Raw genomic sequence first — 24,397 nt, 5'->3', positions numbered from 1 at the left:
ATCCTCCCTCTCTCAGGCATCCCCCCAGCCAGTGGTACAGGTACATTACAGATGTACCTGTTGGACATAAATGACAATGCTCCTCGTGTCTTCCCTCCGGAGGTGGAGATGTGTGAGAAGCCTGAGCCCAACACCATCAACATCACCGCCAGTGACCCCGATCTGACCCCTAACGCCGGCCCCTTTGCCTTCGAACTGGCCAAGCGTTCCGCAGATGCACGCAGGAACTGGACCCTCACACGCCTCAATGGTTAGTCTGTCTGCTTTTTCCCCTCTTTCTCTCCATTTCTCTTTCTCAACTGAATTGAATTCAAAAATGTTTTTTTTGGCATGACAAAATAACTTGTTGAACATTCTCCCCCATCTCGCTCTCTTTCTTTCTTCACCCTTCCCTCTATTACTCTCCCTTGCTCTCTCTCTCTCTCTCCATAACTCTCTCTCACTCTTATTTCCTGTCTTTGTCTCTAAAACTCTCTACCTCCATCTGTAACTCCCCACAAACTCTCTTTTTCTCCCCACCTCTCTCTCTCTTCCCCCTCTCTCTTATTCTCCCCCCCTCTCTCTCTTTATTTATTTTCCGCCCCCTCTCTCTCTGTATGTCCCTATCCCAGGTGAATATGCTCAGATCAGGCTGCGGATAGGTTTTCTGGAGAGTGGTATCTACGAGGTTCCTATCATCATCACAGACTCAGGCAACCTGCCCATGTCCAATACATCCTACCTGCAGGTCAAGGTGTGTCAGTGTGATCACCATGGAGACTGCGTGGACATGGAACGCATCATTGCAGCAGGGCTGGGCACTGGAGCCATCATCGCTATCCTCATCTGTATCATCATACTGCTAGGTGAGTCTGGTTATACAGGCCAGGACAGGCTTACCCACACACTCAAGCAGACTTGCACACACCAACACTAACAGCACACAGCCATATTCCCTGCCTTATCTCCCTCATTCTCCTATATGGGTCCAGGTTTTTTATAGCTCCAGTACAATCTCAGAAATAAGTGTTTGGATTTGTTCCTAAAGGGGTACCTCAGCTTGTCACTGGGGTGGTACCCTGACCTCTGTACTTTTAGTTATACTGTAGGTACATAATTGTACCCCAGTACATACCTCAGATAATACCTTTCTCTAGTGATGGAGAAATGAAGCTTCCTGACGCATCGAGATTTTCCAACCAATTGTGTCGAAAACAGGTTCATTACGAGGCTTTGATCAACATAGTGTACACTAGTGGCACCTCCTGGTCAATTTTTTTTAGAGCAGCCAAATTATTATAGATGACGTCCCATACCCCGTAGCATGTGCGCAGCGTTGTCTTTTTTTCTTATACCAAACCAATGCCAAACCAATTAGGTGGTTGTTCGACCAAACGAAGCTTCGGACGCCATTGATCATGTGCTTCTGATAAAAGGATACAGGCATCGGCACACTGCTTCAAAGTACACTGCTTAGTAATGTTGACGCATGCCTCGGGAAATCCAGCATCAAACGTAACATCACTACTTTTCTCCACAGGTAAAAAAGCATGCTTTTTGCCTTCATATGTGACCGACTGGCTCGATTCGGACTTATGTAACAACATTTTAAATTGTGTTTTTTACATTGGATAAAAGTAGAGACTCAGAGCTAGAAAATGGTATATCATATACTACAGTTGAGGAACAATGGTAAAGTTGATAAGCGTGTAACCTCACTTTTGAGAAAATCGCCCTTGAATGTTTTGGTACCTACTAGAGAGCTCTTCTTTATCTACACCCATTCAGCATCGCTCATATCCTTTTAAGCTTTAGCCCCACCTATCTCTTTAAGGATTCACATGTGAGGCTATGTACTAAACAACCAGAAATGTCAAAACTAAAGGCTGGCTTAAGCTATGGGTATGTTCGTAAATTTAATCTGGAGTGCCGGAGTGTGCTCTGGCCGTTTGTTATCTCAGAACGTTGTCAGATTGTCCGTTCTCAAATTCAGAGCGTTTCGCTCTCTGAGAGTTCAGAGCGCACACTGGACGCTCTGGCCTAACAACAGCAGTCAAGCACCCAAGCTAACTAGCTAACGTTGGCTAGCTATTTCCAGACACAAATGAGAGAACAGTTCACTCTGACCATTTTACTCGCCCTAGCAGAGCTGGTTAGGATGTTATTATGTTATCCAGAGCATTGGTGACTGCAACTGTGCTGCTGGCAACAATTTAATTACGTTTTTTGCCAACGTTTACTGACACCGGACATATTCATCGGGTGTTGAGCGTTCGTAAATTTGTCAGTTATTATGCGCTCTAGCACACTCAAACTGGAGTGCTCTGAAATCGAAGTTGATAGACGTAGCTGGTAAATTCACTCTGGCTAACGACAGTTATCGCAGTGACATCATAAACATGGTATTGAAATACTAGTTACTTTTGTTTAGACATGTAGCTAGCTAAACAATGAACCATAATCCCAACTCATAACGTTACTACCCTGCATGCATCTGCAGGTAGCTAACCAACCAGGTTCAATGTTAGCTAGCTAACATTAGGCTATAACTAGCAATGCAAATGGCTCTGAGATACAAATAATATTACTACACAGATCATACAAGTAACGTTAGCTAGCTAATAGTACACTTTAACTTGAAATGAACAACTTTCTGACTAAATTAAAAACGTGTAATATCTGAAAATGTAGCTAGCTAGACTCTCTTACCCGTCCGTATACAAGGATGGACGCTTCTCCCTCTTTGTCACGGATGACATGGATGTCCTTAGTTTGAAGATGTAATCCAGAGACAGGTGTTTTCAACAGCCTACTGAGTGTATTCTTTTCAAATCAGTCTGCATATTTGTAATCAGACGCCAGAATTTTCTCCATCTTCTTAGCTATCATACTCTAATTCCATTCATTTCAAAACTCGGTCCTCCAGAAAGTGGAGAGCAACAAATCAAATCAAGTTTATTTTATATAGCCCTTTGTACATCAGCTAATATCTCGAAGTGCTGTACAGAAACCCAGCCTAAAACCCCAAACAGCAAGCAATGCAGGTGTAGAAGCACGGCGGCTAGGAAAAACTCCCTAGAAAGGCCAAAACCTAGGAAGAAACCTAGAGAGGAACCAGGCTATGAGGGGTGGCCAGTCCTCTTCTGGCTGTGCTGGGTGGAGATTATAACAGAATATGGCCAAGATGTTCAAATGTTCATAAATGACCAGCATGGTCAAATAATAATCAGGAGTAAATGTCAGTTGGCTTTTCATAGCCGATCATTAAGAGTATCTCTACTGCTCCTGCGGTCTCTAGAGAGTTGAAAACAGCAGGTCCGGGACAGGTAGCACGTCCGGTGGACAGGTCAGGCTTCCATAGCCGCAGGCAGAACAGTTTAAACTGGAACAGCAGCAAGGCCAGGTGGACTAGGGACAGCAAGGAGTCATCATGCCCGGTAGTCCTGACGCATGGTCCTAGGGCTCAGGTCCTCAGAGAGAGAGAAAGAAAGAGAGGAGAGAATTAGAGAGAGCATACTTAAATTCACACAGGACACCGGATAAGACAGGAGAAGTACTCCAGATATAACCAACTGACCCTAGCCCCCCGACACATAAACTATTGCAGCATAAATACTGGAGGCTGAGACAGGAGGGGTCAGGAGACACTGCGGCCCCATCCGATGATACCCCCGGACAGGGCCAAACAGGAAGGATATAACCGCACCCACTTTGCCAAAGCACAGCCCCCACACCACTAGAGGGATATCTTCAACCACCAACTTACCATCCTGAGACAAGGCTGAGTATAGCCCACAATCAAAATCAAATTTTATTTGTCAAAAGCGCAGAATACAACAGGTATTAATTTCACCTTACATTGAAATGCTTACTTACAAGCCCTTAGAAAGTATTTACTAACATAAATGGAAATAAAAAAATAAATAATAATAATTAAAGAGCAACAATAAAATAAAATAACAGTAACGAGGCTATTTACAGGGGCTACCGCTACAGAGTCAATGTGCGGGGGCACAGATTAGTCGAGGTAATATGTACATGTAGGTAGACTTATGCAGCTCTACTACGTGATATCTTTCAAAAAAGCAGCATTAGAAAGGATTACCTACACATACTGACCAGCTCATATTATAGACAGAAGCCAATCATGGTTAGCGGGAAGGTTGCTAACTTTTTTCGTGGATAAACCAACTAGGCTCATAATTTTAACAATTGTATTTGTATTTACAAATGGCATACACGTTTGTTAAGGCACATGAAAGTTCACATGTTGCATTAGGCATTTCTGACAAAAAACACATTTGATTAAAAAAAGGTTTACGTTAAAATGGCTCTCCGTTGAAGTAGTGACGCGCGACATCTGCCTAGTTTCCTAAAACAAGTCACATAGTACCACCACAGTTACAAAGCCATTTGGCCCTTGTAGACGTCACATTGTTCCTCTACCATAGCACAGTTAAACTGGTACAACACTTCCACTCGCGGTTGGCCAAAAATAATTATCGGAAAGCCACACATACTTAGCCATAACGCCAATATAATTTGCCAATGTGCCTTGTCTTTTAGACGAGGACACACGGCTGTCTTCAAACATGGAAAATCATGCCGCTCATGAGTTCAGCAATACCTTGTGAAATGGCGCAATACGCTTCTGTGGATAAAATTTGACCCACGCAATCAATTAAGCAATGCCAGCCTACCATAAACACATTTCCAATACATACAGTTCCATTTACAACCACGAAAACCAATACACTCTGATATTTTTTTTGCTATCTGGAACTTAAAAGGGTTCTTCGGCTGTCCCCATAGGAGAACCCTTTGAAGAACCCTTTTTGGTTCCAGGTAGAACCCTCTTGGGTTCGATATAGGACCCTTTCCAAAGAGGGTTCTACAACCAAAAAAGGTTATCCTATGGGGACAGCCAAAGAACCCTTTGGTTCTGGGGGGAAAAATTCTAAGAGCATAGGCTACCAAGAAAACCATAGTATAATGTATCTATTTCTATGATGAAACATATCGATATGTAGCTATACCCAGGGGTGTCATTTTGGTTTCTTGGATTGGAATTATGTTGAATTATGCTTATATCACGCTATACCACAATAAACAGCGAAATCTCCGCTGTGCTTTAACAGCGTCATGGACAGTGCCCTACACACTAAACAAGGCTGTTGTAAACCTAGGCTAGCTAAGGAAGTAATTTTTCCATTGCATGACCTAGGTTTTTCCTGAAATGACACCGCTGGATATTCCACCAAGATTTTGATAAAAACCAACCAGCTACATTGTTTTTTACCTTTTCAGAAGAGTTGCAGTGTTGTGGCATATGGTGCTAAACACCTTGACAAGTTCCTTGTCTTTTCGGAGACTATATTCCCAAAAAGTTCACTGCCCCCCTCCCCTCTTGGCTCTATTGCATCCAATGTCCCCCTCAGTGGTTGCTGGTTTGAAACAAGGAACTCAATAATGTCGATAATCATAGACAAATAAATGCAATTTCTTGCCAGCTACTCATCATTAATTAGTGTTGACAGCGATGTTCCCATAGCACATCAAACTAGTTTTTCTTTCCACAGTGCAGTGTATTAAATGCTCTTTGCTTGATGCATGCCTAGCAAATAATTTTGTACTATCAATAGCATTCCTCCAGATAGAATACCAGCTTGAATGCAGGCCTTGTCTGCGTTAGCATTGGACTTTACACATAACTTTCGACTATGGGGGAAAAAAAGGCCTCATCTACACTCTCAAATAAGTGTGGAAGCTGATTAAACAGGAATGTAACCGGAATTTTGCAACCCTACCTGCAAGTCACATTCTACTGGCTTGCAAAGTGATTTGTAAATCCTATTGGAATCCAGCCATAGTTAGGATACAGTTGGAATGGTTTTGTTTCTCTTGATTAGCACAATTTCACTTGCACAGCTCATATATTTACATCATCGTATGTACACTTTTAAACGGCATAATATGCATTCAAAACAGCATTGAATATTACATCTATTAGTTTAAAAGTATGTGTTCTTGATTGAAACAATAAAAAAACAACCTAAGACAAAAGTACTTATATATCCGATCTGTAAAGCCATTAAATGTGCACACATGATTTAAAACAAAAGTAAAAAAAAATGTAAGACATGGAAAACATGTAATTTGTTAAAAAAGCTGTCTACGGTAATTTTGTACAGGAACAGGATGTCCTTATCAAAATGCTTCCTCTTCTGAATCAACTCCGTACCCATCCATCGGGGCCCAGAGGAGACCCCTCCCCTAGGCGCATCGTCCTAGGTGCCACAGCGCTGACAGGCCATTACCCCCGGGACCTTAGGTGTTGTGGGGGACCCTTTGTCTGGGGTCGATGCCCCACAACTACAAAAGCTTTCCTGCAAAAGCTTTCCTGCAACCCGCTTCACCAATTACAATAAGTATTATTTACCTCAATCTGAAAATCCATCGTGGAAGATAGCCAGGGGCTAATTCAGAAGCTAGCCTGAAAGCTAACCAGAAGCTACTCCGATAGCTAGCCAGAAGCTAATCTGTAGCTGCCCCGAAATTAGCCGGTTTGCTGGCTAGCGTTGGTGTTTCAGCTGCCCACGTTTTGCGGTCATCAGCTATTCCTTTAGCTCGATAATCTACCGGCACTTTTGTGCAACGCGACTCGGACCGGAGCACTCCGGGACTTTTTTTCTCTCAGTTTCCCCGGATTCCAACCGCAGCCTCTGGACACTTGCACCTTGATTTCGCAGCTAGCTAGCTGCATACCGTGTGACTATTGGCTTACGTCGACCCCGGAGCTAACTCAAATCATGCTGGAGCTAGCCAGCTGAGGAGTTCCATCACCATCCGGACCCGTTTCTTTGTTGCTGCTGCAGATACGGAACCCCACCGGGCCTTCACGACTGACTGCCGACGTAATCTGCCCGAGGGATTTATCCAACCGGCACCTCCGCCCCGGCGTTACCTGAACGCTCATCTGAGGCCCGCTAATCGTTAGCTGTCTTATCGGCTGCTATCTGAACAAAACCCCACTACACGGAACCTACCGACGGAAACGCACGAGGTATCTACAAACAGACCTCCATCCTATGCTGCTACCGATAGCCATATACCCGGCCAGCTGTCTGGATCGCCACGACCCCAACCAACCTCTACTCACTGGACCCTTATTGATCACTCGATTAAGCTTGCCTCTCCTTAATGTAAATATGCCTTGTCCATTGCTGTTCTGGTTAGTGTTTATTGGCTTATTTCACTGTAGAGATTCTAGCCCTGCTCTCTATACCATATCCAACCCTGCAGTTCCACCACCCACATATGCGATGACATCACCTGGTTTCAATGATGTTTCTAGAGACAAGATCTCTCTCATCATCACTCAATACCTAGGTTTACCTCCACTGTATTCACACCCTACCATACCTTTGTCTGTACATTATTCCTTTAAACTATTTTATCGCCCCCAGAAACTTCCTTTTACTCTCTGCTCTAGTAGCTCTAGGCGACCAATTCTCATAGCTTTTAGCCGTACCATTATCCTACTTCTCCTCTGTTCCTCTGGTGATGTAGAGGTGAATCCAGGCCCTGCAGTACCTGGCTCCACTCCTATTCCCCAGGCGCTCTCTTTTGATGACTTCTGTAACCGTAATAGCCTTGGCTTCATGCATGTTAACATTAGGAGCCTCCTCCCTAAGTTTGTTTTGTTCACTGCTTTAGCACACTCTACCAACCTGGATGTTTTAGCCGTGTCTGAATCCTGGCTTAGAAAGACCACCAAAAATTCAGACATTTTTATCCCCAATTACAATATTTTCAGACAAGATAGAACGGCCAAAGGGGGCGGTGTTGCAATCTACTGCAAAGACTGCCTGCAGAGTTCTGTTATACTATCCAGGTCTGTTCCCAAACAATTTGAACTTCTACTTTTAAAAATCCACCTCTCTAAAAACAAGTCTCTCACCGTTGCCGCCTGCTATAGACCACCCTCTGCCCCCAGCTGTGCTCTGGACACTATATGTGAACTGATTGCCCCCCCATCTATCTTCAGAGCTCGTGCTGCTAGGCGACCTAAATTTGAACATGCTCAACACCCCAGCCACCCTACAATCTAAGCTTGATGCCCTCAATCTCACACAAATTATTAATGAACCTACCAGGTACCACCCCAATTCCGTAAACACGGGTACCCTCATAGATATCATCCTAACAAACTTGCCCTCCAAATACACCTCTGCTGTTTTTAACCAAGATCTCAGCGATCACTGCCTCATTGCCTGCATCCGTAATGGGTCAGCGGTCAAACGACCTCCACTCATCACTGTCAAACGCTCCCTGAAACACTTCAGCGAGCAGGCCTTCCTAATTGACCTGGCCGGGGTATCCTGGAAGGATATTGATCTCATCCCGTCAGTAGAGGATGCCTGGTCATTTTTTTTAAATGCCTTCCTCACCATCTTGAATAAGCATGCCCCATTCAAGAAATTTAGAACCAGGAACAGATATAGCCCTTGGTTCTCTCCTGACCTGACTGCCCTTAACCAACAGAAAAACATCCTATGGCGTTCTGCATTAGCATCGAACAGCCCCCGTGATATGCAACTTTTCAGGGAAGCCAGAAACCAATATACACAGGCAGTTAGAACAGCCAAGGCTAGCTTTTTCAAGCAGAAATTTGCTTCCTGCAACACAAATTCAAAAAAGTTCTGGGACACCGTAAAGTCCATGGAGAATAAGAACACCTCCTCCCAGCTTCCAACCGCCCTGAAGATAGGAAACACTGTCACCACCGACAAATCCACTATAATTGAGAATTTCAATAAGCATTTTTCTACGGCTGGCCATGCTTTCCACCTGGCTACCCCTACCCCGGACAACAGCACTGCCCTCCCCTCTGCTACTCGCCCAAGCCTTCCCCATTTCTCTTTCTCCCAAATACAGTCAGCTGATGTTCTTAATGAGCTGCAAAATCTGGACCCTTACAAATCAGCCGGGCTAGATAATCTGGACCCTTTCTTTCTAAAACTATCTGCTGAAATTGTTGCCACCCCTATTACTAGCCTCTTCAACCTCTCTTTCGTGTCGTCTGAGATCCCCAAAGATTGGAAAGCAGCTGCGGTTATCCCCCTCTTCAAAGGGGGGGACACCCTTGACCCTAACTGCTACAGACCTATATCTATCCTACCCTGCCTTTCTAAGGTCTTCGAAAGCCAAGTCAACAAACAGATTACCGACCATTTCGAATCACACCACACCTTCTCCGCTATGCAATCTGGTTTCAGAGCTGGTCATGGGTGCACCTCAGCCACGCTCAAGGTCATAAACGATATCGTAACCGCCATCGATAGGAAACAATACTGTGCAGCCGTATTCATTGACCTGGCCAAGGCTTTTGACTCTGTCAATCACCACATCCTCATTGGCAGACTCGACAGCCTTGGTTTCTCTAATGATTGCCTCGCCTGGTTCACCAACTACTTCTCTGATAGAGTTCAGTGTGTCAAATCGGAGGGTCTGTTGTCCGGGCCTCTGGCAGTCTCTATGGGGGTGCCACAGGGTTCAATTCTTGGACCGACTCTCTTCTCTGTTTACATCAATGATGTCGCTCTTGCTGCTGGTGATTCTCTGATCCACCTCTACGCAGACGACACTATTCTGTATACTTCTGGCCCTTCTTTTGACACTGTGTTAACAACCCTCCAGGCGAGCTTCAATGCCATACAACTCTCCTTCCGTGGCCTCCAACTGCTCTTAAATACAAGTAAAACCAAATGCATGCTCTTCAACCGATCGCTGCCTGCTCCTGCCCGCCTGTCCAACATCACTACTTTGGACGGCTCTGACTTAGAATATGTGGACAACTACAAATACCTAGGTGTCTGGTTAGACTGTAAACTCTCCTTCCAGACCCACATCAAACATCTCCAATCCAAAGTCAAATCTAGAATTGGCTTCCTATTCCGCAACAAAGCATCCTTTACTCATGCTGCCAAACATACCCTTGTAAAACTGACCATCCTACCAATCCTCGACTTCGGTGATGTCATTTACAAAATAGCCTCCAAAACTCTACTCAATAAATTGGATGCAGTCTATCACAGTGCCATCCGTTTTGTCACCAAAGCCCCATATACTACCCACCACTGCGACCTGTACACTCTCGTTGGCTGGCCCTCGCTTCATACTCGTCGCCAAACCCACTGGTTCCAGGTCATCTACAAGACCCTGCTAGGTAAAGTCCCCCCTTATCTCAGCTCGCTGGTCACCATAGCAGCACCTACCCGTAGCACGCGCTCCAGCAGGTATATCTCTCTAGTCACCCCCAAAACCAATTCTTCCTTTGGACGCCTCTCCTTCCAGTTCTCTGCTGCCAATGACTGGAACGAACTACAAAAATCTCTGAAACTGGAAACACCTATCTCCCTCACTAGCTTTAAGCACCAGCTGTCAGAGCAGCTCATAGATTACTGCACCTGTACATAACCCATCTACAATTTAGCCCAAACAACTACCTCTTTACCTACTGTATTTATTTATTAATTTATTTTGCTCCTTTGCACCCCATTATTTCTGTCTCTACTTTGCACTTTCTTCCAATGCAAACCAACCATTCCAGTGTTTTTTTTAGTTTTTATTTTACTTGCTGTGTTGTACTCACTTCGCCTCCATGGCCTTTTTATATTTTTATTTATTTATACATATATCTGTTTGCCTTCACCTCCCTTATCTCACCTCACTTGCTCACATTGTATATAGACTTTTTTTTTTTTTTTTTCACTGTATTATTGACTATATGTTTGTTTTTACTCATGTGTAACTATGTGTTGTTGTATGTGTCGAACTGCTTTGCTTTATCTTGGCCAGGTCGCAATTGTAAATGAGAACGTGTTCTCAATTTGCCTACCTGGTTAAATAAAGGTTAAATAAAAATAAAATAAATAAAAATTTCATTCGTACCACCCCAAGGCTACAATGTCTACCAAAGCCACTGCCTGGTGGGTGGTCTCTACTTGTTTTCCTACCAACAGTGCATCCGTAAGGGAAGGGGGGGGTGAGCCAGAGCTTGGTGAAGCCTTGCGGTGGGATAGGCCTTCGACCCACCCCATTTAGCACGAGCTGAACAGTTGGAGTAGTTATTCACCCGCAACCTGCATTCATAATTAATGTCATGGGTTGGAACACTATGAGGAGACTTAGTAAGCCATTTAAATGGAAACAACCATTTATGTAACGGGTGCAAAAAATCTGATTGGATTAGTTTAGATTTTTTTTTATTTATCTTTGTGTAGCATAAAATTCAATCAATCAATATACATACAAAAACAGATACACATTTAGCAGAGAGAGCAATCTATGGCTTGGGTGGCTGGAGTCTTTGACATTTTTTGGGGCCCTCCGCCTGGTATATAGGTCCTGGATTTGTTTTAATTTAACCTTTATTTAAATAGATAAGTCATTAAGAACAAATTCTTATTTACACTGACAGCCTACCCCAGCCAAACCTGGGCCAATTGTGCGCCGCCCTATGGGACTCCCAATCACGGCCGGATGTGATACTGCCTGGGTTCGAAACAGGGACTGTAGTGATGCCTCTTGCACTAAGATGCAGTGCCTTAGACCGCTGCGCCACTCGGGAGCCCATGGCAAGCAGCTAAGCCCCAGTGATGTACTGTGCCGTACTCACCACCCTCTGTAGCGCCTTACGGTCAAGTGCCTTGCAGTTGCCGTACCTAGCGATGATGCAGCCAGTCAAGATGCTCTCAATGGTGAAGCTGTAGAACTTTTTGAGGATCTGAGGGCCCATGCCAAATCTTTGACCCCACACCTCTACAGCCCCAATGGGGCATGCTCACCCCTTCATTTCTTGTAGTCCACTATCAGCTCCTTTGTCTTGCTGACATTGAGGGAGATGATGTTGTCCTGGCACCACACTGCCTGCCAGGTCTCTGACCTCCTCTCTGTAGGCTGCCTCATCATCATCGGTGATCAGTCCTACCACCGTCATGTTGTCAGCAAACTTGATGATGGTGTTGGAGTTGTGCACGGCCACGCAGTTCTAGCTGAACAGTTAGTACAGTAAGGGACTAAGCACACACCCCTGAGGGGCCTCCGTGTTGATGGTTAGCGTGATGGATGTGTTGTTACCTATCCTCACCGCCTGAGGGTGGCCCATCAGGAAGAGCAGGATTCAGTTGCAGAGGGAGGTATTCAGACCCAGGGTCCTGAGGTTGGTGATGAGCTTGGAGTGGACTATGGTGTTGAATCAGAGCTGTAGTAAATTAACAGCATTCTTACATAGGTATTCCCTTTGTGTAGGTGTTTAAGGGCAATATGGTGTGCAATAGAGATTCCATCATGTGTGGGTGTGTTGGGATGGTATGCGAATTGGAGTGGGTCCAGAGTGTCTTGAATGATGGTGCTGTGAGCCTTGACCACCCTTTCAAAGCATTTCATGGTTATAGATGTGAGTGCTACAGGACAATATTAATTTAGGCAGGTTACCTTGGTGTTCTTTGGCATGGGGGCTACAGTGGTCTGCTTGAAACAAGTTGGTATTACAGACCGGATCAGGGATAGGTTGAAAATGTGTTAGTGAAGACACTTGCCAGCTGGTCAGCGCATGCTCTGAGTACGCATCCTGGTATTCCATCTGGCCCTGCGGCCTTGCGTATGTTAACCTGTTTAATCCCGTCTAAGCTGGTGGAGGGGGGTTACTACTAAATTACAGATTTTTTTAAAAGAAGTTCATACCAAGGATCATTTTGCTATTTGATTGTGAATTTTAAGACCGCTTGAAGTATCAAAAAAATATATAAATAACTTATTCGATGAAAGATTGTATTTGGCCTTACTGCTATTAGCCCATACAAACGCATTGAATAACAGATTCACTACATGGAACAACAGATAGTCCCTCCCCAAACAAATCTAAAGGGAGTTTCTTCTGAAGTGTCTATCCTATATCTGAGAGATATAAACAGTCACTAAACAGGTCACTAAACAGTCTCCATATATACAGTACTCCCATTAACTTTTTTGACTGGTACTTGGGAACCTTCAGACGAGTCTTGTGAGGTGTGACATGTACGTGTTTGTGAGAGTCTCGCCTTTACACAGAGGGGTCATATTAGTGTGTAGCCCAAACTGTTCGGATGCTACAAACAGAAATGAGCAAATCGGCTGTACCAACTGTACAAACTGTACCAAGTGTCATCTTTCCATAGAGAGGTCATAATAGTCTGTAGGCCAAACCATTCGGACGCTACAGACGATTGTGCGAGAACACCACGTTTCGGGATGTCTCATGGTTAGACAAACAGTCTCTAGCTCTGTCACCTTTCACCGCAGGTGCAGAAGTGTTATATAAGCGGATGCGGTGGATTGAGACGCATCCAATGCCAAAAATCAGATAAGCTACATGACCAAAAGTATGTGGACACCTGTTCGTCGAACATCTCATTCCAAAATCATGGGCATTAATATGGAGTTGGTCCCCCATTTTTTGCTATAACAGCTCAACTCTTCTGGGAAGGCTTTCCACTAGATGTTGGAACATTGCTGTGGGGACTTGCTTCCATTCAGCCACGAGCATTAGTGAGGTTGGGCACTGATGTTGGGCCATTAGGCCTGGCTCGCAGTCGGTGTTCCAATTCATCCCAATGGGGTTGAGGTCAGGGCTCTGTCCAGTCAAGTTCTTCCACACCTATCTCGACAAACCATTTCTGTATGGACCTCGCTTTGAGCACAGGGGCATTGTCATGCTGGAACAGGAAAAGGCCTTCCCCAAACTGTTGCCACAAAGTTGGAAGCATAGAATTAATGTCATTGAATGCTGTAGCATTAAGATTCCCCTTCACTGGAACTAAGGGGTCTAGCCCAAACCATGAAAAACAGCCCCAGACCATTTTTCCTCCTCCACCAAGTTTTACAGTTGGCACTATGCATTCGGGCATGTAGCGTTGTCCTTGCATCCGCCAAACCCAGATTCGTCCGTCGTTTCCACTGCTTCAGCGTCCAATGGCGACAAGCTTTATACCACTCAAGCCGACACTAGGAAAGGTGGCATCCTATGACGGTGCCACATTGAAAGTCACTGAGCTCTTCAGTTAGGCCATTCTCCTGCCAATGTTTGTCTATGGAGATTGCCAGGATGTGTGCTCGATTTTATAGACCTGTCCGCAACGGGTGTGGCTGATTCCACTAACCTGATGGGCTGTCCACGTAATTTTCTACATATAGTGTCTATCTTAAATATACATTTTGGGGGGATTTTTTATTATGTTAATTCGATTTCTGCGGGGGCGCGGACATCAACCTTAGGGGGTTAAATGTCTTACTCACATCGGCTACGGAGAGCGAAATCACAGTCATCCGGGAACAGCTGGTGTGCTCATCAATAAATCAAATGTATTTTAAAACCCTTTTTACATAAGCAGATGTCACAAAGTGCTATACAGAAACCCAGCCCAAAACCCCAAATAGCAAACAATGCAGATGTAAAAGCACAGTGGAAAGGCAGGAAACTAGGAAGAAACCAGGCTCTGAGGGGTGGCCAGTCCTCTTCTGGCTGTACCGGGTGGAGATTATAAGTGTGCATGGCCCTTAAGGCCAAATAGTTCTTCAAGATGTTCAAACATTCATAGATGACCATCAGGGTCAAATAATAATCACAGTGGTTGTAGAGGGTGAAACAGGTCAGTACCTCAGGAATAAATGTCAGTTGGCTTTTCATAGCCAAGCATTCAGAAGGTTGAGATAGCAGGTGCGGTAGAGAGAGAGTCGAAAACAGCAGGTCCAGGGCAAGGTAGCACGTCTGGGGAACAGGTCAGGGTTCCATAGCCGCAGGCAGAACAGTTGAAACTGCAGCAGCAGCACGACCAGGTGGACTGGGGAAAGCCAGGAGTCATCAGGCCAGGTAGTCCTGAGGCATGTCCTAGGGCTCAGGCCCTATGGGAGGGGAGGGGGAGAGAGAGAATTAGAGGGAGTATACTTAAATAAGACAGAATAATTACACCACATATAACAGACTGACCCTAGCCCCCCGGCACATAGACTATTGCAGCATAGATACTGGAGGCTGAGAGAGGTGGGTCGGGGACGCTGTGGCCCCGTCCGACGATACCCCCGGACAGGGCCACCCACTTTGCCAAAACACAGCCCCCACACCACTAGAGGGATATCAATAGACCACCAATTTACTACCCTGAGACATGGCTGAGTATAGCCTACAAAGATCTCCACCGCACGAGCCCGAGGGGGCGCAAAACCAGACAGGAAGATCACATCTGTGACTCAACCCACTCAAGTGACGCACCCCTCCTAGGGACGGCATGGTAAGCCAGTGACTCAACCCCTGTAATTGGGTCAGAGGCAGAGAATCCCAGTGGAGAGAGGGGAGCCAGCCACGCAGAGACGGCAAGGGTGGTTCATCGCTCCAGTGCCTTTCTGTTCACCTTCGCACCCCTGGGCGAGACTACATTCTAATATAGGACCTACTGAAGAGATGAGTCTTCCGTAAAGACTTAAAGGTCGAGACTAGGGATGATGATGTATCGGTGAACATATCGAAATCGGACGATATTAGCTAAAAATGCCAACATCGGTATTGGCCGATGTCTAGTTTAACGCCTGATGTGCAAAACCGATGTCAAAGCTGACGTGCATACCCATATAACGTAGGTACATGATGTAATGACACCACATAAATGTTGCGCTATACGTGCCACACAGCATTCCTAAACTAGCCCACAATGACTGCTGTGTGGATCTAGCAGTCATTTGAAAGAGTAACAAAATTTCAGCTACACAACTCAAAGTCGAAATACATTAAGGCCAAAATAATGGGAACGAACGATGTGTTTACAATACCGCGTTGGTAATAAAGCATAATTTGTTCGACCGAAACTTCTGACCGAAACTTCAGCATGACGAAACTTGTGGCCTGCTGGAGGTCATTTTGCAGGGCTCTGGCAGTGCACCTCCTTCCACAAAGGCGGAGGTAGCGGTCCTGCTGCTGGGTTGTTGCCCTCCTACGGCCTCCTCCACGTCTCTTGATGTACTGGCCTGTCTCCTGGTAGCGCCTCCGTGCTCTGGACACTACGCTGACAGACACAACAAACCTTTTTGCCACAGCTCGCATTGATGTGCCATCCTGGATGAACTGCACTACCTGAGCCACTTGTGTGGGTTGTAGACTCCGTCTCATGCTACCACTAGAGTGAGAGAACCGCCAGCATTCAAAAGTAACCAAAACATCAGCCAGGAAGCATAGGAACTGAGAAGTGGTGTGTGGTCACCACCTGCAGAACCATTCCTTTTTTATGGTGTCTTACTAATTGCCTATAATTTCCACCTTTTGTCTATTCCATTTGCACAACAGCATGTGACATTTATTGTCAATCAGTGTTGCTTCCTAAGTGGACAGTTTGATTTCACAGAAGTGTGATTGACTTGGAGTTACATTGTGTTGTTTAAGTGTTCCCTTTATTTTTTTGAGCAGTGTAGTTAGCTAGCTAACTATAGCTACTGAAACAGATGTTGTGTCATTTGACACGTCAAAGACCCAAACGGCGTTCCATAGAAATCCTGTTTGAGAAAGAAACGACTGAACAACGAAACAGCACAGTAAATAAGTGAAAGAAATAGGTTTTCATTATGTTTTACTGGTAATGGGGACATCCGTAAATGCTGTAACTTTTTGGTGTGTGTGTGTAACCTTTATTTAACTAGGCAAGTCAGTTAAGAACAAATTCTTATTTAAAATGACGGCCCGGACGACGCTGGGCAAATTGTGGTCCGCACTATGGGACTCCCAATCACGGCCGGATGTGATACAGCCTGGATTTGAACCAGGGACTGTAGGGACGCCTCTTGCACTGAGATGCAGTGCCTTAGACCGCTGCGTCCGTGTGTGTGTGTGTGTTAACTATTTAACTGTACTAGAATGCTTAAAAAGCTGCTAAAATTGTAAATATTGGTTATTGGTATCGGTATCGTTTTTTGGAGGCAAGGAAAATATGTGATATCGGTATCAGCCAAAAATATCATATTGGTGCATCACTAGTTGAGACCAAGTCTGTCTCTCTCACATGGATAGGCAGACCATTCCATAAAAAATCCATTTGCTTCCATTTGCTTTATAGGAGAAATCCCTGCAACCAGCTCATGCATGGTTTAGTGTTGCTTGCCTCCAGACTTGCCCAGTAATCTTTGATAATTTGCAAACCCTGCCACATCCTTTGTGCATCAGACCTGGCGTAGTAGGATTTGATCTTAGTCCTATATTGATGCTTTGCCTGTTTGATGGCTCGTTGGAGGTCGTGGCGGGATTTCTTTGAAGCGTGCAGATTACTGTGCCGCTCCTTGAATGCGGCAGCTCTAGCCTTTAGCTCAGTGCGGAGGTTGCCAGTAATCCATGGCTTCTGGTTGTGGTTTGTACGTATGGTCACGACATTGTCGATGCACTTATTAAAGAAGCCATTGACTGATGTGGTAAACTCCTCAACGTTATCGGATGAATGCCGGAACATAGCGAAACAGTCTCCTTAGCTTAGCATCCGCTTCATCGGACCTCTTCCGTATTGAGCACATCACTGGTACTTCCTAACCCCCTCCCCCTTTCCACCTTTTACAGCCCTTTGACACCCCTCTACCCCCCTCGCCCAGTCTACCCCAACCTCCCCAGTCTAGCCCCCTGCCTCAACCTCAATGTACCCGTCACAACCCCAGCCTCACACCCAGCCATCTTCTGAAATCTGCACTGAATATGTGGATCAAAGCAGGGAATTGCTGATCAAGCTCCTTTCAAGCTTAAAACCTTCTCTCTTTAACATGGCAGAGAAAAATGGATGAATAAAAACTAAAGCTACGTGTTGTTCCCTTCATCCTTACCTACTTTCTATCTTCTCCCCACCACCATCCTCTTTATTGTTCTCTCTCTCTCTCTCTCTCGCTCTGGCTCTCCCTCTCTCTCTCTCTCTCTCTCTCTGTGTGTTCTTGAGTGATAAGGGAATGTGGTGTAAATGTGCCCTTGGATGCAATGTGCACTGCTCAAATGCAATGGTTGTGAAGTTCTAATTATTCCTCTCTTTCTCTCCCCCTCCTTCCTCTGTCCCTTCCTCTCTCCCCTCGTCATCCCTCTCTCCCTCCCCTCCTTCTCCCTATTTTTCTCTCCCCCCTCTCTGTAGTGATGGTGTTGTTCTTTGTGATGTGGATGAAGAGGAGGGATAAGGAACGTCAGGCCAAGCAGCTGCTCATCGACCCAGAGGACGATGTCAGAGACAACATACTGAAGTACGACGAAGAAGGAGGAGGAGAGGAGGACCAGGTAGAGAAAACACACACTAACATTAGCATAATGATAGCATAGCCAATCAGCTGCTGAATCAGATGGAGGGTTAGCCGTCCGCTAACGGCTAGTGGGAGACAAGGTCAGTGCTTGGGGTAAAGGGGGAGGCAAGGAGGATTTACAATGGTTGACACACAGACACACACATAATGAGGGACTGTCACATGCGGGCAATTCCACGAAAATTGAACTATTCTGAGATTTTTCACTTTAAAATGTATGCCAAATTTACAATTTACACAGAAAAAATATACAAAAACACATTTACTTGAAGAACAGTGCAGATGCAAAGTTTGGTAAAACAATGAACAGCAAAAATCATAGTTCTGTAACCAAACTTTGCACTTGTTTTTGTAAAATATTATTTGTGCATTTTTACAATTAGTACTTGTTCATAGAGTTATATGGTTTGTTAATATTTGAAATCAATGAATGAGTCTCAGCGTCATTCTGTTACAGTGGACTTGCTCATGGGGGTTGTAGGACCTAGCTGACCAATCATTGGATATTAATAATGGCACTCTGAGAGAGGGGGTGATAAACATTTATTGCCATGGCAATGGCATGGGAGGCGGGGGGGAAGGCGAGAGACCATCTTTCACTGCGATGGATGCTACTTCCCACCCATTGTTCGAGGAAATTGTCATGTCGAGGAATCGGCAGTGACGGGAAAATTAACTGTTGGAGAGCGGAGCGGCTAGTTCCCCCTGATCAGCCCCCCAGCTGTGAGATGGATTAATAATGTCTATCTGGGACTCCCAGTGGTGAGGGGCTATGGGGAGTGGTCAGGCCAGGGACAGCTACAGGAACAGTCACACAGTCTGGCTCGCTGGTGCTAAACGGATACTATGCTACACTGATACCAATGGCAGAGCCGCAGAGGGTGCAACCCATAAGGCCCTGGTCAAAAGTACACTATAAAGGGGATAGGGCGACATTTGGGATGTAGACAAAGTCTGGCCCTCTGGTCCTAAACGGTTACTAGACTGAGGCTAACACCATTGTGTGTTGATGGTCATAGCCAATGCTAACAACAGCACAGGCCTGACCTGTAACAAATCCAGACAATCCAAAAAGTAAGGTGTACAGTCTCTCTATACATGAATCGCACATTGTGGCTCTCTTCTCTGGTACTAATGGCCATGTCCTCTTCAACCAGCCACTGCTAAGAGAAGCACAAACCTCTTTCAGAAGACCCAAACACAAAGACTTCCAGACATACAGTTATAAAACAGCCTCTCAAATGACAAACACACACATTGCACAGGATAAAATCAATTCATCAGCTTTTTGTGTACTTAGCCTATCATCCTGGTGTCAAAGACTGAGCATGGTGAGCGATGACAAAACTCAGCTATTTTCCTCCGGCAACAATGGCTGAGTCCCTTTCAGACCTGGCTGGCTGTCTGTAGAGATGTCTGTGGCCGCATTCCAGATGGCACCCTATTCCATATATAGCGCACTACTTTTGGGTCCTGGTCAATAGTAGTGCACTTTAAAGAGAATAAGGTGCCATTGGGAAATAAGCCTGCAGGTGTTCTCCTCTGTCTAGGAAATAACAATAAAGCCTAGCCTAGTGACAAAGCCATCTTTATTTATCCATCCATTTCCTCTACTTCTCTCTCTGTCCATCATGTTATGGTGGCATTCACAGCTCTCCCCTGAAAGTGTTTCCTTGGTTAGCTATTACGGTGAACAAAGCACAAGGTCATTACTTGGCCAAGCTTTATTGTCCCTGAAAATGCTCTTTAAGTCGATCCCCCTTGGAGATGGATGTTTCATCATGTTTTTCTGGATGATTTCTCAATGAATCAGACACTGGCAATTCGAAAGGAAATCAGAGCCTATCTCTCTTAGCCCTCTCTCACTCTCTCTCTCTCTCTCTCTCTCAATTCAATGTACTGTAATGGCTTTATTGGCATGGGAAACATATGTTTACATTGCCGAAGTAAGTAAAATAGATAAACAAAAGTGAAATAAACAATAAAAAATGAACACTCTCATTCAATGAGTCGGTGTAAGGTCATGTTGGTATGAGAGAGAGGGATCATGACAGCAGTTACATAAACTGTTAAAAATTTCTCTGGATCAACCTAAAAAAAAATCTTCAACTGCTTACAAGTAAATGAGTTAGGGTTTTTAAATGGAAAAATACTGCATGTGTTGAATTCAAATGTATGTTTCAATGCCAACTGTTTTATTGGATTATTACCAAACCTATATTTTAAGTTGCAACTTATTTCATTCAACACTCAACTTACGTTTCCCCTTTGATTTAAACTTAATAAATAACAAATCCAAACTAATATTTCATGTAAATACAACCCATTTTCGGAGGGGAATTACCCACCTACATTTCTTCAGTTGGATTACAAGCAATTAAATATTTTCTCTAATTCAAGAATTGAAGTTTGCTCAATAACTTGAAATTAGGTTTCCAAACATATTCGACTTTCACATGTAGTAGCCACAAGATCCTAACCATGCATTGGCTACCATAGCATAGACACATTATCAGTTTCTTTTGAATCACATTCACCTATGCACATACTGTATCATCACAGACGCTGGCAGTGTACACTTTTGAGTAATGAATAGAATAGACCTCATTAACTAGAATGACATTCCCTCTCAAGGGTGAGCAAAAATAACAATGTGAATTGTCTGGAAAGCCTCAATGCTTCAGGAAGCTCATTTGCCCATCACTACCGCTATCCAATGCGCATGAGGTGTTGTAAAGCAATTTAGAGGCTTTCTTTCAATAAAAAACATTGAACTGTCAAATTTGTTATTTGATTTCAGACTAATTGAAAAGAATGGGTTGAACGAACCAAAGTGTAATTTTCGATCATTCCAATGAGTAAAAGCACTTCAGATGTACACCAGCATCATTTAGCTTTTTACAGTCTATACACAGTGGTGTCGTGAAAGGTAAACGCACGCCGTTTACCCACCTTTTTCTATTTTGCGTGAGTGTTTACGCACCTTTTTTTATTTTGCGTGAGTGTTTACGCACCTTTTGCAGAAAATGCTTTGAAAGTATAGTGAGCATGACTTTATTCACAGCAAATGGCAATCAGCATTTACCCACATATTTTTTTCACCACTACATCACTGCATTTACAGCCAGTGTCACAAGCTCATCTCATAACCTTATGCGATCTCTGATCATGCGTCGTTTCTATAGAATAAACTGCTTAGGACCGTTTCAGTCATGGTTACCGCACCACAGTGTCACCAACATGGGAATAATACCTAAGGATCTACGTGGTAGTGCAGCCTGTGTTACATTGTTTGATTCAGTGCATGCATCTCTCTCTCCCTCCCTCCCGCCTTCATTCCCTCCCTCCTTCCCTTCCCTCTCCAGGACTATGACCTGAGCCAGCTGCAGCAGCCCGACGCGTTGGAGACAGAAATGGTGAAGGTGGGGATCCGACGTATGGATGAGAGGCCCCTACACCAGGACCACCTGTACCCCCTCCGTTCTGCTGCACCCCACCCCGGAGATATAGGAGACTTCATCCACGAGGTAGCTACAGAGTGTGTGTGTGAGTCTGATTGGGAGCATGCTCGCTTACATGTGTGTCATTGTGTGAAACTATGCGTATGAGCTTGTGTGTGCATGACTGTGTGTGTGTGTGTGAATGTGACTCACTGTGTGTGACACACAGAGAGAGAGAGCCTCTATGAGTAATTCTTAATTAGCTTTGCTAACAGTGAGGATTAGCGTGGTAACAACATGGGCTGGCCCTGCTGGCTATTTTAAGATAAATCCATTGAGTTTCATTAATCCCCAGAGAGAGACTGGCTTTGAGCTTCACCTCTAGACAGCTCCAGTTGGCTCTACAACAGAATAGTCATAGCTCAATCTCAGTTAGGTAGATTTAATATGTGTGTTGAATCTAGTTGAGTTTATGTCTATACTGTATCTAGGCAATGAGGCAAACTCTTGGCCAAGGGTTACTACAGTATGTTTTTCTATTGAGCAGTGGGACAGTAACCAAAAGGTTGCTTGTTCAAATCCCTGAGCCGGCAAGGTGGAAAAATCTGCTGTTCTGCCCTTGAGCAAGGCAGAAAACCCCCACAATAACTATTCCCCAGGCACCGATGATGTGGATGTCGAGTAAGGCAGCCCCCCGCACCTCTCTGATTCAGAAGGTTTGGGTTAAATGCAGAAGACACATTTCGGTTGAATGCATTCAGGAGTGCAACTGACCAGGTATCCCCATCCCTTTCGCTGGGTTTCCTAGGTCTTGTGTGTCAAATCAAATCAAATGTTATTTGTCCCATGCTTCGTAAACAACAGGTGCACTGTAACAAATTGCTGAAAGTTTATTGCAAAACTTTCAGTTAGTTACTGTAATTCAATATTACAGTACTGTAAAGAGCAATGCATTATGGGGGCTCATTGGCGTTCCGCTACACTGCTTTAAAATAATTAGACAATACAATTTTACAGTAAAGTACTGTATTAACTGTATATTTACAGCAGCATACTGAATTATGTTGCATTGTGGGAAAATGTTGTGGGCGGGCGAAATGCTCTCTGGATCATTAACATATTTTGAGGTGTGCCTTGGAAGAGGTTATACAGTATTTGTTGCGCCATTAGTGAGAATGCTGTACCCCATAGAGTACAGTACCATACAATTTTATATGTACAGTACCAGTCAAAAGTTTGGACACACCTACTCATTCAAGGGTTTTTCTTTATTTTTACTATTTTCTACATTGTAGAATAATAGTGAAAACATCAGAACTATGAAAAAACACATATGAAATCATATAAACAAATAAGTGTTAAACAAATCAAAATATAGTTTTTGATTCTTCAAAGTAGCCACCCTTTGCCTTGATGACAGCTTTGCACACTCTTGGCATTCTCTCAACCAGCTTCACCTGGAATGCTTTTCCAACAGTTTTGAAGGATAAAAGGATAAATGCTGAGCACTTGTTGACTGCTTTTCCTTCACTCTGCGGTTCAACTCATCCCAAACCATCTCAATTTGGTTAAGGTTGGGTGATTGTGGAGGCCAGGTCATTTGATGCAGCACTCCATCACTCTCCTTCTTGGTCAAATAGCCCTTACACACCATGGTGGTGTGTGTTGGGTCGTTGTACTGTTGAAAAACAAGTGATAGTCCCACTAAGCGCAACCAGCAGGGATGGCGTATCGCTGCAGAATGCTGTGGTAGCCATGCTGGTTACGTGTGCCTTGAATTCTAAATATATCACTGACAGTGTCACTAGCAAAGCACCCCACACCATCACACCTCCTCCTCCATGCTTCACGGTGGGAACCACACATGTAGGGATCATCTGTTCACCTACTCTGTGTCTCCCAAAGACACGCCGTTTGGAACCGAAAATCTCAAATTTGGACTCATCAGACCAGAGGACAGATTTCCAACGGAAAAGTCTCTTCTTCTTATTGGTGTCCTTTAGTAGTAGTTTCTTTGCAGCAATTTAACCATGAAGGCTTGATTCACACAGTCTCCTCTGAACAGTTGATGTTGAAATGTGACTGTTGAACTTTGAGCATTCAGAAATGCTTTCGAGGGGCTGATGCGGTTTCTTCTCTAAGTAATTATTAACCTGTTTTCGAGAAGGCCCTCTCAAAGGGAACGGATGTGGCCACTATGCAGAGTCTCCCTGTCATGACTTTAGTAAGCCGTGGGTAGACAGAGGCCTTGTTCTTCCACCAGCTCAGAGGATCTGCAGATCTTTGGAGGAGGGGCTCCTCCAAATAGTATCAGACCTCCATTATGGCATCTGATGAGGGATTCCTTCGTGCTGCATAGCCAGTTGCTCTCTCGTCAAACAGCGTCCAAACAACAGAAGTTTGTGGCACTACTGCTGGTGCTTCTGCTCAATCTGATCCTTCTTCTCCCTGTTGCTCTGGTGCCTGAGCCAGCTGACTGCTGGGGCTGTCTCCCTGCTACTGAGGTTATTCTTTGAAGAGCCTCATCAATCGCTCTGGCCTCACTGAAGTCTAACATCATAAACCTGGGGTCAAGTGCAGCGGTTTCTGATAGCACGTGATTATATTCCACTCTGTGGAACTTTCTGTCCATT

At 44.6% G+C, this 24,397-nt stretch overlaps 1 protein-coding gene across 1 annotated transcript in view; it reads left to right on the top strand.

The window, feature by feature from the left end:
- LOC129855468 (cadherin-2-like) overlaps positions 1-24,397 on the top strand; it is an 89,115-nt gene that overhangs the window by 51,180 nt on the left and 13,538 nt on the right. The window contains exons 12-15 of the mRNA XM_055923172.1: positions 17-250; positions 612-845; positions 18,162-18,301; positions 21,690-21,851. Of these exons, the coding sequence (XP_055779147.1) occupies positions 17-250; positions 612-845; positions 18,162-18,301; positions 21,690-21,851 (770 nt within the window). The remainder of the gene's footprint in view (positions 1-16; positions 251-611; positions 846-18,161; positions 18,302-21,689; positions 21,852-24,397) is intronic.

This window comes from Salvelinus fontinalis, chromosome 5 (assembly GCF_029448725.1).
Source record: "Salvelinus fontinalis isolate EN_2023a chromosome 5, ASM2944872v1, whole genome shotgun sequence".
Lineage (NCBI taxonomy): Eukaryota > Metazoa > Chordata > Actinopteri > Salmoniformes > Salmonidae > Salvelinus > Salvelinus fontinalis.
Note: the sequence above shows the minus strand (reverse complement) of the source record. Positions and strands in the feature narration are given on the sequence as shown.